The 17,122-nt window shown below is 36.6% G+C and overlaps 1 protein-coding gene across 1 annotated transcript in view; it reads right to left on the bottom strand.

Moving 5' to 3' along the window:
• Positions 1-13,039: 13,039 nt before the first annotated feature.
• The window catches only part of Tmem214 (Transmembrane protein 214), a 145,577-nt gene continuing 141,494 nt past the window's right edge, over positions 13,040-17,122 (bottom strand). The window contains exon 15 of the mRNA XM_090371232.1: positions 13,040-13,743. Within this exon, the coding sequence (XP_090227358.1) occupies positions 13,614-13,743 (130 nt within the window). The 3' untranslated portion in view covers positions 13,040-13,613. The remainder of the gene's footprint in view (positions 13,744-17,122) is intronic.

Raw genomic sequence — 17,122 nt, forward strand, 5'->3', positions numbered from 1 at the left:
GTGAGGTAGGTATGAATTAGTACCAAAACTCACATTATACAGAATAAGCTCAAATAAAAACTTATTTCATAGCCCTTTTGACAGAGTTTTGATTAAATCTTGAACATGGTACCTTACTGTTATTTTTTTTACATTTTTATTTTTTTCTTGATTAGACCTATGGACATACTATTCCAGAAAAATTGCATTTTTTTGGGATAACTTTAATTTTACTTTATACAAATAACAATGCACATCATGTCATAGAACTGTATCGCCCTAGTACTTTAAAAGTTAGCTTGGGCTGTGAGTACATTTCTGGTAAACCAAGAAAATGTCAAATAATTCTCGATTTAAAACATTCACTACAAAATGATTTTGTAGTTAACTTGTTTAACACTAAACCCTTGAAAAATGATTAGCTACTATGTGGTTGTCACATTGGAACTGAATGTAAAAAATAATTTTGACATCATCTACTTTGATTTTGGCAATGCCCATGATACTGTATAAATTGCTTTATAAATTGGAACTATGTGTTATTGGGGAGTGTGGGAAGTTACATTACAGATAAAGGGATGGGTAAGTAGGGAGACAAAGAGTGGTTATAAATGCCACTGCTCCTCATGGACTAATGCAATGAGTGGAAGTTCTATAAGGGTTGATGTTTGTGCTCCTTACTGTTTTAATATTTATTAATAATATTGATGTAGGCATTTCAAGTTTGTGTCTACATTTGCTGACGATACAAAGGTGGGCACAGTGTTAATGCCAGTAATCAGAGTGTGCTACTTCAAGAGGGGTCTAAATAATCTAAGCAGATGGGTCTAAAATGGCAATCAAGGTTTAACAGTTATAAATGCAAAGTACTGCATTTTTAAGCAGCAGTAATCCCAAAATAGCATACCATTCCATACTATACCATTTGGATGGTACCAAACTCGAAGCAGTGGAGTATAAGGATATAGGATTAATTGTATAGTGTGACATGAAATTCTCTCAGCAGTACAAACTGCCAGAACAACCCATAGGGTTCTGTTGATATACAGGGACAAAGTAATTATCCTGTTGTGTAATGCAATGGTTAGTCCATTGTCTGGAATACTGCAGGTAGGTTTTAAAAAAGACAGATCTGCTGGAAAGGATGGAGAGATGAGTAACAAGATTAGTTGGGGCACATGAAAGGATATTCTGACCAAGAAAGACGGGATCATACCCATTCTGATGGTTCACTTCAAACACGAGAAATGTTTTCACGAGATAATTCCATCTTTTGCATAAAATTATAACATGATGAAAAATCTAAGTGCTTCCATGTCATGAAAACACAAAGTAGTACACAAAGTTCTTTTGTTTACCTGATATCAAACAAATTGTTTATTAAGGATTCATTCCTGATAGGCTAACAGTTAAGCAAACTTGTTATTTGGAAATTGAAATGATTACAGGATTCTCTTCAATGCAAGATCTAATCCATTCATTTGCCAAGCAAATGAATTGATTCATCGCCAACAATGGCCTAGCTGGAACCATATTCTATGCAAATGTTTTCAGCAAAAAAAAGGGAAGGGGAGGAATCATACATGATCTTCTTATAATCAGATATGCTCTTTTATAACCAAATATTCTCTCCCTTAGTTGGAGAATTCCATAAAACAAAAAACGTGCTGGAGTTCAAGTTATAACCATAAAATTAGATAAATATTTGTGACTTCATGGAATTCTGTGTTGAGTATTATTATAAGACAACTGAAAATAATACATGTAAATTATGGTTTATTTCTAAGAGTTGAACAAATGAGACCATGGTAATCATACATTTCTCTTGGAAGAAGAAGATATTTGTTTTAGAGGGATTCTGAAATATGAATTTCAGAAACAAAATTTCCTTGATGTGTTTATGTATGGAGAACCAAATGTATCACATGCAGAGATCTGTTGAAAATTACTTGATTACATCCAACAGGTATATTGGTCATATAATTGTTGCAAGAGTAATTACTTAAGTGAAATGTAAATGCCCAAGACACTTCCATTTTCAGATCATTTGGAAAGCAAAGTGTAACTGCCAGAACAGGTGTGCTGAATCAACTCTTAAATAGTTTTAGACAGACTTCTCTTGCTGCTGCTCCCAGAAATCAAGGGTGTGCACATCAGGTTTCTGGGAGCAGCAGCAAGAAGTGTTTGTCAGCAGCATGGTCTGATGATGGGTATTGGTAAGATGCCTGAAACATCACCTTAACATATAGTAGTTTAGGTGAATAGCTTAATAAACTATATTATTAATTTCACTTGTCTCCATATACCATGCCATGTGGAGATAAGTCCTTGGTATATTGAGTTAGTGTTAAAAATGGGATTAGAAAAATTTACAGATATAAAGACTGAGGGGGTAGTAAATGACCAGTGCCAAGCAGCCCTCCTTTGTGATCTAGATAGCCTTCTACATTGGTCAGAAAAGTAGAAGCTTTGTTCAGATCATGTCAGAGAAATTATTTTTGTACAGATGGAATCTTTTATTCCACACTCAACTTTAAAATCTCATCCTATATCTAAACCTTGGTTTTCCAATTAATGTTGGCTTGCCCTCTCATTGCTAGGAGCAGCCTTCTTAGTGATTGAAACTTTCTTTCTGGAAGGCAACCCAACAACTTAAAATAATATGTCACCACACACGATACAAATGCTAAGCACGACTGCTTAGCAATAAGCTTATAGCACAAAAGTTGCTGTGTAGATTAAGGGCAACATCTTGTTTGTTTGTTGTTTGGTTTTTAGGAGCATTAGCAACTAAGGCCATATTGCTCCTGGGATATGCGGTGGTCATTCCCTGACCTTTCTGCATCCTCCATATTTGGTGGTCACGGGCTCGAACCCCGGTCTAATCAAGAAGAGTGTGCTATGCACTGCTGCTCCTGGCTACAGAGGCACCAGGGCAACATCTGAAACCACACTAACAGCATTACCCAACTGTGTGAATCCATCATACATTTATATATTCAAGACAGCACCAGAACAGCTGTTTCAAAGAGACAAATACCTTTGATATTTGTCTCTTAGCTGAACATAAGACCAAGTTGTAATTGAGGGTTTCTGGCACGAGGGCCTCCTGGACTATATTGTGCCTGTTCATGGTTTAGTTATGATTAAATCTCCTACAGGATTAACAGACTATTATATATGTATATATCTCAAGTAGTTGAACAGTTCTTCAAAATTTGCATTATTGCCAAGAATGTGTGACAAAGTTAAGGGTTCTTGCAAGTTGGATAAAGATTTGAATATGGATTTCCAGATGCTTGATTGTTAGCAGAAAAGAACATTCAGAAAGGCTCTCCCATAAGCAAATACACATCAGTTGAATAAGAATGACATATGTGAGGTCTTGCCAGAATCACTTCTTGCCTGCTTCTACTGAAACTAGATACCCACTGCTGCAGGAGTTTATTATTAATTTAGGTTTGGCATAGTTGAGACCAGTGTTTCTTACATGCTGTTTTAATAATGGATTTGTAGTTGGTCTAGGGCACTTGGATGACAGAACAATCCACTGTCAGACATTTAGCAGCACGATCCGCACATTCATTACCTGGGATGCCGACATGACCAGGGATCCAGCAGGTGACCATCTGGTTGGATCTGTTCCATAACAGGGCAAGAGGGAGAAAAATTCAGTGACTGCACTTAAGGAATCCTTGAAAGGTTTTATTGCATACAATTCTGCAGTATAGATACTGCATTCAGTAGGAAGTGATGTAGCTACTAAGGTGGAAGAAACTGTTTCAGCACCTACAGCTTCATGTTTTGGAGCTATCAGTATAAATATGTGGTAGAGTGTGTGCTTCATGAAGCTGCTAAAAGTTATTTGGCAGAAAGCTTTTCCCCATGTCGGAAAGAAATCGTTGCAAAGAGGCAAGAAATGAGTCTACGGAAGTTCAGGAGTAGCAATGTCATCTAGGATATGCTGGAAGTTAATGTCCCAAATGAGTGTGAGCTCTTGCAATCGAAGGTTTGCAGGGCAGTTTTCATTAGTTTTATTGCATGGCATATTGAGGGTGAAACAGGTATTCCCTGCTGGGATGAGATGGAACACTTTGTAATTTTTGCTGCATAATTACACAGTAAGGATTTTCTTCTAAGGTGTAGTGGGAGTTCATTTGTCTCAATATACAGGGTATGGACCGGAGATGTTCTGAAGGCTCCCATAGCTGTCCTAAGGGTACTATGCCGGATGGTATTCAGATGTAATAAAGAACTGTTCCTTGCAGAGTCACAGACAGGTGATCCATAATATAAGTGGGACAGAATTAAGTTTCTATAGAGATGCAAGCAAGAATGTCTATCAGCAGCCCAGGACATAGCAGAGATAGCTCTTATTTTCAGGCAGGGCATCCAAAGGTAGGCTATATGAGTATCAAAACTTAGTTTAGTGTCTAAATATAAACCCAATAAACACAAGTTGTTGGTGAGAGGAATCAGGTTGTTTTTCAATGTATTTCAGGATCTGGATATAGTGTGTTTTTTACAAAAATTAACTGGAGTGGAATTCTTTTCTGCTAGGGGAATAACCATTCTGTTGCACTCATTCTATTTTGGCTATAGAAAGTTAAAAGCTTCCTTTCAATGGTATTCATAGTTTGTAACTGACAAGAAATGAGGTTGTCAGCAAACGTGTGTGATTCAACTGTATTTGGAATGTCCTGTGTCAAGTATGTAATTCTTATCAAAAATAAAGTTGTGCTGAGGATTGAACCCTGCAGTACTACACCTCTTGTTCATATGATTTGGATAAGTTGTTTAGATAGCTAACCTGAATCATTCTGCACCACAGGAAGTTTTGTATAAATTGGAAATGGCTGGTTGTACAGGTGTGATATAGTATAGTTTTATTTTATGCTGCTCTGCAAATGCCTTTATTTGTTGAAAGATTGGGTTGTAGAGGATACTGCTAATATACTAGAAAATAATTCAGTGAAGGCATTTGCAATTTCTGCCAGTGATGATAGTTCCTGCCCTTTCCAGTTTAGTATTGAGGCTGGGGACTGTACATATTTGCGTGTTTTGAATTTTCCACCAGGTGCTACTGTCTTTATTAATAGTTGAAGAATAACTAATCCAGGCATCTTTCTTTGCTTTTCTTATTTGACGAAACTTGGCTTTGAGTCTTTTGAAGATAATCAGGTTACTAGTTGTAGGGTATTTGTGAAATAGATTCCAAGTTCTATTATTTTTTTTTTTTTTTTTTTTTTTTTTTTTACCTGTTTAGTGAGCATACATTCCTGATTCCTGAAACAATTGCTGTGTTTGCATTTTCCTGGTATAACAGAGTTAGCAGCTTGTAAAATCTGATTACTTATATGTTCAGTAAAATTATTTATGGCTGTGTTTGAATTATATTATTGTCAATCAATGTGACAGGCATATTCATTCCAGTATGCCCTATGAAATTTTCAAGTGGGACAAAAGTACAGGAGGCAAGTTTACCCATGTTTGGAGCTTGCAAAGAATCGGCAAGTGATCACTTCTTTGTGGGTTATCCAAAACTGACCACTCCATATTAGTATATATGGTTTGAATATAAGATAACTTCTCATACCTTTTTATAGGAAATTTCTTCACCCGACGCTCACATCAAATTTATCCATTTAATACATAGTATAAAAAGTCTGTTATTGCTGGTGGGTTTAGTTTTGGGTGGTTTGATGTGCATCAGCTATGCTTTGCTCTTCCTTGATGGCAGCAAGTAGACATTGGGAATTGAATGCAAGATTAGTTTTATAAAACCCTTATAAATTACTATCTTTTAGTATGGATAATATCGCATTATACACTTAGATTTTTTATACTATGTATTAACCTGATAAATTTGATGTGAGCGTCGGGTAAATAAATTTCCTATAAAAAGGCATGAGAAGTTATCTTATATTCAAACAATATTATTAAAAGTAGGAAGAACTTTATAGCTCTTATATTTTGAAATAGTATACAGGGTGTCTCAAAAATACATGGCATAACTTCAGGAATGAGTTCCTCGTATGCAGACAATAAAAATATTTTATATCAACATAGTTCTGGAAATGCTTGGTTTCCGAGTTTTGAAGGTCTGTCTATGACACTTAACTGTTCACATTACCTTATAGTAATTGTTCAAAATGTCCACCTTCTGCCTAATACAGGCCTCACATCGACATCTCATGGACTCGCAAAACTTGCCAGGAACATGCCAGGAACTTGGCAAAGACGATGCCAAGTTCCTGGCATGTTTCGTATTGTCTCACAACCTGCCACAATTCGACTGCATAGAGTTTCCACATCAGCTACAGTTGGTGTTCTCGCAACACTCTCCAAATAGTCGAACATTGAACAGCCAGTTGCATTGCTATTCTGCATGTGCTGATTCCAGGAGCGGCATGCACAACATCCAAGATCTCCTCCTCTACTTCAGGAGTCGTAGATCTTGGTCGTCCTCTGTCGGCAGCACGAGGTGTAAAGGTTCACAAAGGCAGTGATGGATACCTTCAAACGTTTTTCTGTCTGGACATCTTCGTTCTGGGAACCTTTCGTGGTAAAAACAACGAGCCTCCAGAGCATTGCCGTCCGCCAAACCATACATAAAGTGCATACCTGCTTCCTCCTGATTTGAGTACATGGTCGGAATGGAAAACCACCAAATTCTGTCAGTAGCTTGTGATGAAGGAAATCACCTGCGGGAGATAAGACATTTCGGTTAATAACTCGGGAACCAAGCATTTCCGGAACTATGTTGATATAAAATATTTTTATTGTCTACATATGAGGAACTCACATACCGTGTATTTTTGAGACACCCTGTATATGGTAAAACAGATTGAAAGATCTATTATTGCAGTCATGGATCCTGAAGATAGATATACATAGGCTTACTCATGTTCAACAGGGTAAGTTGATAAGCATCAAGCAGGGATTCTGTTTGTTTACCTCTCCTGTTAATTGTTGGAGATCCCCACAGTGGATGATGAGCATTGAAATCTCCAAGTAAGCAAAATGGATATGACAGCCAATCTGTTAGATTTTCTAGGTTATCTAATGAGAAATTAGGAGGAAAATATATAGAAGTTATTGTAAGAGTAATACAAATTTCAATGCATACTGCCACTTCTAAAAGAGTTTGAAGAGAAACATAGTAATAGTGGCATATGATGCAAGAAAGCAAGCGTATACTTTCTTGCATCACATGCCATTATTACTATGTAGTTTCTTGTTAGAAACAACATACAATCCAAACATGTTTCTCTTCAAACTCTGCTTGGGCTGGCATGACATAATTTTTAATATGCCATCCAAATGTGGATTTAAATAAGTTTCTTGTAAGAATATGGATTGATAGGATCACTTAAATTGTTCCTTGTTCTGCAAGCCTCTACAATTCCATTGAAGGATTCTTTCCATTATATGGTTTTATGGATTGTTTTTGATTCTGATTGCATTTTATTATAGGTTGCTTGTATCAATCTATTTTGGTTTGGTCTTTTTACAGAAAACTGGTATGCTAGGTCCATATCACTGGTTGCATGGAGTTCTAAAATTCAACTGTCTGGATTGTGTTATTAATATCCATTTTGGGGGAGACCTAATGGCTGCAGTTTAGTTTCCTGTCACTTTTGGTTTTGTTGGAGAAACATCAGCTGGAATGTTAATTGGGGTATTACTGGCTTGTTCAGTTATTTGTTGCAAAAGACATTGTTTGGAGTAGAGAGCAAAGAATGTGCCCAATTAACAACACAGATATTTGGGGGGAACTGATACATCTGAGTACCTGCTGATTCAAAATGTTGATCAACTATGGCACACATCCACTTTGACTATTTTGATTGTCTTTGTGTCTCTGAGTATGTAACTTCATTCTCCACTTTTATTTCTGGATTTTTCTTTTTTTTTTCCTTGCTTCCATAGCTCATGTTTTGGAAAGCACAGGGTGGTTTTCCTTACAGTTTGGGGAATGAGGAGTGATAATGATGCAGTCAGATTGGCTGTGCTCCTTTGATCCACATAGGACATATTGCCTCACCACAACATGCAGTTTTGGAATGCCCCTATTTTTTGGCATTTAGAACCTGATGGGGTTAGGGATGTAAGGTTGGATGTGGCAGTGGAGATAACCTGCTTTGACAAATGTTGGTGAGTTAGAAGAGCTAAAAGTAATAATTATGCTCCTTGTTGGAACAAGACTACCGTATTTTCAAGTCACGATTCTCCTTGCTGAGATGGCTTTTTGTTCACGTAGTTCTTGGACAATTTCATCCTCTGATACAGTTAATAAGTCCTATTCTGTTATTACTTCCCCTGAGCAGTTCAGGGTAGTATGGGGAGTAACTTTTATTGTACGTCCTTTGGTGGACATCCAGGGGGGGGAAGGTGGACTAGATAATTCCTACCAGATTGTCAGACAGGTGTCACCTTACTGATTTCAGCTGACCTGCCGCAAACTCAAAGCATTTCTGCACAAGGAAGGGAGGCTGGTTTTCTAGACAGTGTAAAATGAGGAATGATGGTATCTCCTCTTGAGGGGTTGTTTTTAACCTCTTGGGTTGAAAAAAGTTATTCCCAGTGTCACTTGTCTTAGGTCTTGAGCTCAATGGCTCTCAAGGTGGAAACATATTGTTATCCATCTTTGCTCCTTTCAAGTCTCGGGAGAGCGGATATTTTTTCCCCAGGTTACCAACCTTGCCACGGGGGAGACAGAAGCAATGCCGCTCAAGTGACCAAGCAGTATAAGAATTAGTGTGTTGATCTAAAGGGGGGGGAGGAGAGATGGTTTTCCTTTCTGAAACTTACAATTCATAAGTTTACAATTACATAAGAAAAACTTTCAAAACTTTAACAGAAACTGTCACATTGAAAAAGTGCTCTATAAACTGCTCAGATCACTATATTATAGCTCTATCACTATAATGCTTGGCATCCAGGGCCCATAACCCAGGCCTCAAGTGCAAAGTTTGATTACAAGTGATTTACCAGTGTTAATTTTTAAAATATATTTTTGACAACTTTTTTTGGATTAATTATATTAGCTGGTATTTGCATGGGCACTGCTTTTTCAATGTGACATCTGAACATGAGCTCAAGCCTTACATGCCAAGGCCAAAAGCCTGTCTTCATTTGAGAGACAAGTAAAAAATGATGCCCAAGATTGAAAAATCAATGCAGTAAGGTAGGAATTTTATTTAATATGGTTTGGTTTAATGCAAATATGGAAGTAGAAAGACTGACCTTGGGTGTTTTTCTACCTTCCTTCCTTCCTTCCCACTGTCCAAACACTGCCTCCTCCCCTATTTGGGCTACAATATTCACATTCTGCTTTAGCCAAGGGATTTGCTGCTGTCTCATCTCTTATCCCAGCTTGATCATACTTCTGGAACCTAATTGTAAACACTCATGCTTTCTTCTTTACATAACCTGTTACCTATCCAAATTACTCCATACTAATATGTTTCATTCTCATCCCCCAAACCATGTTAGAGTCCCCCCATTATTCCTTTACACTGCATTATCCTTGGCACATGCTCTTTTGTGGTTTGCCTTCCTCTGTCATTGATACTTAAATAAATCTGCTTGTACTGTTTCCCCCATTACAGTTGATTTCCACTGTCCCCCACTCAGTCTAAATCAGTATAATAATTCCTTCAGTGCACTTCCCCAAAATACTTCTTAGTGATTAGAATTGCCAAAACTACTTCAATTTCCCTGCCAAACCCCCACATCTGAAAAAAAAAAAAAAAAAAACTTTGGCAACCTCTGCTCTAAGCACTCCAGTCCCTCCTACCCACAGACCATTTTTCATATACAAGGGGTGATCATTTAATTCGCAGACTGGTGCAAGATTATGTTCACCGTGCAAACTTTCCATAACTGCTGCTAGAGGTGCTCTCCCTGATTGCTCATTAGCAAGCCCAGTACTTGTCGAGCTAGTGTTGCATGAAGTTTTTTTTTTTAGCAGTGTGTCACTAACAATAGTTCTGAAGCAAGTATCGTGTTGGAAATACAGATTGAACAGTGATATGGGATTTGTTATTGTGTCAGACAGGGCTTAAATGCATCAGAAACAGTTAAAGAGATGAATGAAGCATATGGTAATGAATGTCTTGATAGGACAGCCATATTCCGGTGTAAAGTAGTCTCTCCATCAAGACAATACCAGGCCCAAATGGCTAATACTGTGCAGCCAATGATCACTGCCATAGTTCTGTCACATCCCCCTTATTCACTGAACTTAAGCCCCGTGTGATTTCTTCCTGTTTCCACATCTCAAGAAAGCTATGAAAGGCAAATCGTTTTGCATCCAACACAACGACGCTCACAGATCCACAATGGAAGCACTTCAGTCTTTCAAAAAATGTCTCGCAATAATCATTTAATGCGTGGGTACGACAGTGGCGAAAGTGTAAAGCTCAAGGGAGAGTATTTCGAGGAGAAATACTCTCCCTTGACATAAAAATTGAAAAAAGTGAAATAAAAGGATGTCACTGGGGAAGGAAATTTTTGCTGATTAAAAACAACTACTGAACATTAAACCAGAACTTTAATTTTGACCTTTATAACCAAATTTCTCATGCTGTACTCTTGGCAACTCCATTGTTAGTGCCTAAAGCTAAGAAGCCCATAATCTATTTGGACAGCTATATGCTACCCATGCCATGGTAAAATATAGAAATGGGTCCTTTGTATCAGCACAACACTCCATGAAAATACAAGAAACAGGTCTGTGGGATAATGACAGCAAAGATTTCAAATGGTCAGAGCCTGGACCTTAAGCATAAAATGGAATACCAGATTAGGCACCAAAAAAAAAGTCTCTTTGAGCTACTTTGCACAAGTATAGAGGCTTTAGCCCAGCCAACACCTATCAGATGTTGGCAGAAATTATGCCCAGGGGAGTGGTTGAGGCTTTCGTACAGGTTAAAAGTGGCTTTTGGTCATATACACCGAAGGAGACAACTCTTTCCCCCCCCCCCATAGACATCTGGTGCTTTCTATTCAGTATACTTCCAATATGTCTTTCTGAACATGGTATAGTTTGGGTTTAGTTCAAATTACCACCAGTTACATCAATTCCAACAGATATCATTTTACACTATGGGCAGGTTAATACTACACCTATGTTCATTCTTGTGGTGGACACATTGAGTAGTTGCTGCTGTAAATTTTTTATTAACCACATATTCGAATGAAATCGCATCATGTGCATAAGCATTCTCATCTGGTGATAAAAACTGAAACTAAATAGTTTTGATTCCATAAAAAATACCTTAATTTTTAGAGTACAAGTGGGTGCCATAAGTTCTCAACCTATAATAAAAAAAACAAGATAATAAACTTACAACTCCATGTTCCAACAGTTTTAAAACACTAAAATTGAAATTAAAAGACTGCTTCTCAAACCAAGCTTTTGTTACCCATAAGATGTCATCATTTCATGCAGATTTGATACCCTTTAAATGTTTGATATTTGGGAAGAAGTAGTAGTCCAAGGGTGCAAGACTTGGTAAATATGGGGGGGGGGAGATGAAAAAGCTGGAAGGCTAGTTCAGCCAATTTGGCATGTGTTTGTGCTGTACGTGCTGGAATGACAAAAACAATACTCCTCAGGTGAATTTCCCCAGCATTTAGCCTTCATTTTCTCCTTCAGTTTGTTCAAAAATGTCAAAATACTCAGCAGTTATTTTATCCTTTTCCAGATAATCAATGAAATCTCAGTCTTGTCCCAAAATAAAGGGCATGAACTTCCAGCAGACTGGGCACAGAACTTCTTTGGATCGGGAGCCACTACGGCCCCCACACCTCTAACTGTTCTTTGGCTTCTTGATCATAATGAATCAACGTTTCATCCATGGTCAATTCACACCAGAAAATCATTGGTACCTTGCTCAAAATGGTGAAGAATGGCAGTTGAAGACAGGATACACTGTCACTTTTGATCAGCATTCACACATTTGGGGGTTCCACTGGGCAGAAAGCTTCTGCATATCCAAGATGTCATTTTTATTATTATTATTAGCCATATAGTGCAAGGAAACTTGAGAGAGAGAAGAATGATGATATCCAGCTCAGGACCCTGGGTGTGCCAAGCCCATACTCACCAGATGTGAGTTCCTATAACAAATCCAACACATGCCTAGAGTCTTAGCTATCCATTTAGCAGAAAAATCAGTTGTCAAAAACCCATTTTAAATTTTGCAATGCTTTTGATGGTTGAATAGCACGAATACTGTTCTCCTAACATTACCAACATATCATGAATTTAGCAGTTATGAAACTGGTATTTCATAACCATGCTACCCTGCAGTTTTGCTGAGAGTGATGTTTTGCTGACAACTTTTCTTCAACCTGTAAAAAATTAAAATGGATAATAGGGTTTCTTGAGGCAAATAGGCTATTTTAAAATAAAAAGGTATTCTCTTTCATAATTTGACACCCATTTGTCAAAAAAAAAAAAAAAAAAAGGAGACTGGATGGGCCTGAGAATATATCAGCTTCTCTTTGTATTAAACCACATTCCCCGTAGCCAACAGTTCAGTAAATGATTTTTAATTTTTGAAACACTTATTTTCCTTTCCCAGTTAGCCTAAAATTTAATAATTACTGCATTTATCAAATCCAATTCTGAAAGGTTTAAAATTAATATTAAAACTTGTCTGAAATATTTGAGAGAAGGAAAGATAAAGAAGGAAAACGTATTTATCAGGATTGGAGAAATATTAAGAAAAATTTGCATCATTGTGCAGAGTGAATATCTACACTGTTCTCATTCTCACAAGATCAATTTACTCCTCATGTTAAGAATGACACAAATAACCAGTTTTAGAAACACAATCTTCAAATATGATATTGAGATTCTTTTTAAAGATTTTATTATAAAAAAAATTCAGATAATTTTAGTTGAAACATTCACTACAAACTTCAAAATATGTCTTCTATTTCCTTTCATTCCTCTCAGAGCGAAATGAAATTCATTATTTACATAGAATACTATTATAATGACTATTTTATAGTATTTCACTCAACTGGGGAAACAAATCTTATTGATGTTTTCCAAAATAAAAGCTTTATTTGTGAAGGAAAACTAAATTGTCCCATTCACAAAACACAGAGCCATGACAATTTCATGTTGCTGTGCAACATACAATATAAGCTGAAAAGTGCTTTGTTATCAAAAACTTTTTTCCGAAAACAGCAATTTACATGAAAATGTTCATCTGAAATTTTTTTCCTATGACCATAATTGGATGTATAAAAATGTAAGCCAAACATACTATGGTCATATTAATTTTCTACTTTTTTTCCCAAAATAATTTCATGTACACATTGTAGTAAAATGAACACAAGGTAACAATTTCAACATGCATCAGGAATTGTAAAACCTGGCACTGCCATTTTACACAACAAAAAGTTCAATCATTTATACAGAATATCTTACAGCAAGAGAACATTAAACTGTTACTGGCAAATGAAGACTTTCTGGTATAAGAACCTATGGATGAACAGTTGTTTTAACAATATATACATCCACACCATCCAAATCCCATCAATACCATCGAACAGAAGATAAAAATTAAAGTTTGTTAAGCAAGTGACTGTTAAAATAGTATTACTGCATTTCATTTGCTTGATGAAACAATTGTGGAAATCTGCTGGGCAATCCAGTGATATGCCAGTACTGTATACTTCTGTAACACTTCAACTGCATGACTAACATACCTCTGCAAATTCTCTGGAGACAGTGATCCCCTAGAGAGGGAAAAAAAATAAAGTTTTTATTATTTTAAGTACAATTTCTTCTCGCTGCATTCCTCAAATATATATGTTGTCAATATTTATAACTAGCTCCAAATGCAAAATTACACACCCTTTACCGGGTTCTTTGTTCTGACTCATTATGCACGTGAACGAGAACCTCGTGAAGGATTCTGTTACGTAATAATTGTTTATTAAAATTATTTATTGTGACGTACAAAGTGTGTGCATAATTTATTTCTGGATGGATAACAAGCACAAAAAAGATGAGACAATCAAAATTAAATTGCTATTTACAAATATAAACCAAATCATAGAATAAATTAATGAAGAATCTGAGGGATAGACATAAGCATTCAAATTAAACTTGCAAAATATGTGCAAGGTGGAGAAGAGCTTAGACATCAATAAATAACGAACCCATCTACCACATTACAAGTATTATCTAGGTCAATCTTAAAATAAAAATTGAAAATAAACTCTCAAGTTGAATTATTTTAAACATGTAAATAGAATTATTTATTCAATTTTTTTATCTCATGTGCAGGAAAAATTATAAGTGTACAAAATTACAAAATTATAAAATTACAAAAAGAGAGAGAGGAGACGGGCATAACGTCAGCAAGTTTTACCTTACAGGCATCGTTGCCAGAATTAACTCTTCAGCTGATAAGCATGCTGCTGCAGAAGTTGAGGGCTGTGGAGATTTAGAAGAGGATTTTTCCAACACATCAAAATTTCTCTGCAGCTGCAGAATCGGCACTGGCAACTTCACCGCATGCTTTAATGTTTTGGAAACCAGCGTAATGCTTGAACCTATTAAACCACCCATTGCTTACCACAAATTTGGCTTGGGATTTGCCGTACTTATCCTTAATATCTTCATAAAACTTCTTGCTTTTGCTTGAATGGCCATTGGACTCGGGCACTTGCTTCTGAATCTGATTTTCCATCCATATTAATTGCTTTTCCATCTTTGATATAGCACCTGAATGCTGTTTTGTGATCACTGTTGATCTTCAATGCGTTGATCCTTTAACATGTTCTTTTTATACGTGCACTGTTCCTTAAAATAGTATTCACTGTTGAAGCAGCTAGACCTAATTCTATGCAATAATTTCTTAAAAACTTCTTAATCATCTTCATTTCTAAATCAATTTTGTTTTGTTTTCTAGCACTGCCAGCACTTGCACTTTCTGTTGGTCCCTTTCCCTTCGCCATTGTAATAAGTGTATAGGAATGAAGAGAAGATTCTGAAAATTTATTTATGTTTTTTATATGTTTGAAGATTTCAGTGAAGGGGAACTCATTTCATCATAATACTGTAATGTAAAAACACACACACACACCCACCCAGTTAACTGTATTATCGCAAATGCAATACGATCGAATTTACTACCAGTTTATAATAGATTGTGCTAACAGAAAGGCCCAATAAACAGAAAAGTGCAAGTGGTTTTTGTTTTATGGTAGTGATATCCAGAAATGTGTTTTTGAAAAATATCACAAAGGGATTCAAAATTGATTCTTATAATGGAACATATGATAACAATAAATGTAGTGCAATTTCCAGTGTAAAAATGACCTTTTAGAGAGATAAATAGCTTAGTTATATAGCAAAAATTTCAACTTCGGAGGTCTTGGAATGAATTATCAAAAAACAATGTGTTATTGGGTTCACATTACGATATTTTCATGATACCTCCATTAATTCCTACGGGATGCAAAATACATTTCCACAATTTGTTTTAAGTGTGCACTGGCCAGCAAAAACTTATGTAAAGTCAAATTTTCGTTAAGTAGAGTATTATTTAAGCCGTGGAGTGCCTGTATATAGATCTAAAGGTTGGAATTATTTTTTGACTATAAAGATATAAATCATTATGAATTTATAACAGGAGGTCATACTATGTACTTAGAAAAAATAAGTGCTTGAGAGATGCAATCAGAACGAAGAGACCTCATCTGTAAGCAAGAAAAAGGTTAGAAATTACTTCATGAAAAATGCTGTTGAACTTTTCATGAAACTTTTGACTGTTGCACAGGGTTTGGTTTGGTTTGGGTGACTGTTGCACAGGGAAGACTACTGTACAAATTGAAGCAGAATGGTATTAAGGGTAAGTTGCTACAATGGATAAAAGGATGGTTGAGTGGGAGAAGACAAATCAATGGTTGCTGCTCTTCGTGGACTAATGTTATTGGTGGAGTCCCACAGGGTTCGGTGTTGGGTCCACTGTTGTTTTGTATATTTATCGATGATATTGATGAAGGTATATCACAGACTTACTGTCAAAGTTTGCATATGATACAAAGGTTGGCAGGGTTGTTAATGACAGTAACGGCAGTGTGCTACTGCAACAGGATCTAGAAAATTTGGGAAGATGGACTGAGAAATGGCAACTGAAGTTTAACCATGACAAATGCAAAGTACCGCATATGGGTAGAAGTAACCCCAGAAAAATGTACCAACTGTGTCGTACTACACTTAAGGTGGTAGAAAATGAAAAAGACCCGGGAGTAATTGTGCAGTCAGATATAAAGTTTTCTGAGCAATGCAGACTGGCTGCCAGAGCAGGTCATAGGGTTTTTCAATGATATATAGGTTTGATTTGATTTGATTTGATTTTGGTTTTAATGGCGCAAAAACAACTACGGTTATATTGCGCCAGGAAACGATTGAAATATCAACAAAGAAATTCTGGTAACCTTTAAAAACGTTACCTCGTCAAATTGTTATTTATATATGTGTGTATATATTGATAGCTTGTAAAAACTTAAAAACTGCCGACATGTGGTCGTTGTCTGATAAAATCTGACTGAGTGTATAAGGCTCAGTCGGATGAGTAAAAGCGGTAAAATATATATTGCGAACATGGGTAAAATTAACACAATCTATTAAAATATGCTTTAAAGTTAAAACGGTGTCGCAAGACTCGCACATAGGAGGGTCATCCGCCCTCAGCAGAAAAGAATGTGTCAAATGACTGTGTCCTATGCGGAGTCGGGCAAGAACAACTTCCTCGCTCCGATTCCTGCGCAGACTAGACTGCCATGTTTCTATTTCAGGCTTTATTTGGTATAATTTATTTGTTCTCTGTCTGTGCCATAGTTCTTGCCATTGGGAATATATCTTGTTGCGTATTATTTGCCTGTAGTCTGTATGGGGACTAACAGGCAACGATTATAAGTGGGTGTTGCTGATTTGGCTGCAGCGTCAGCCAAATCATTTCCTTTTATCCCAATGTGGCTAGGAATCCAGCAGAAGCGGATATCAAACTTGCATTTATGAAGAGAATGTCTCTTCTGCTGAATCCGACAAAGAACTGGATGAGAATTGTGTCTCAGAGATAATAAAGCCTGTAATACACTCAAA

This window comes from Mastigoproctus giganteus, chromosome 4 (assembly GCF_048544385.1).
Source record: "Mastigoproctus giganteus isolate SK-2022 chromosome 4, ASM4854438v1, whole genome shotgun sequence".
Classification (NCBI taxonomy): Eukaryota; Metazoa; Arthropoda; class Arachnida; order Uropygi; family Thelyphonidae; genus Mastigoproctus; species Mastigoproctus giganteus.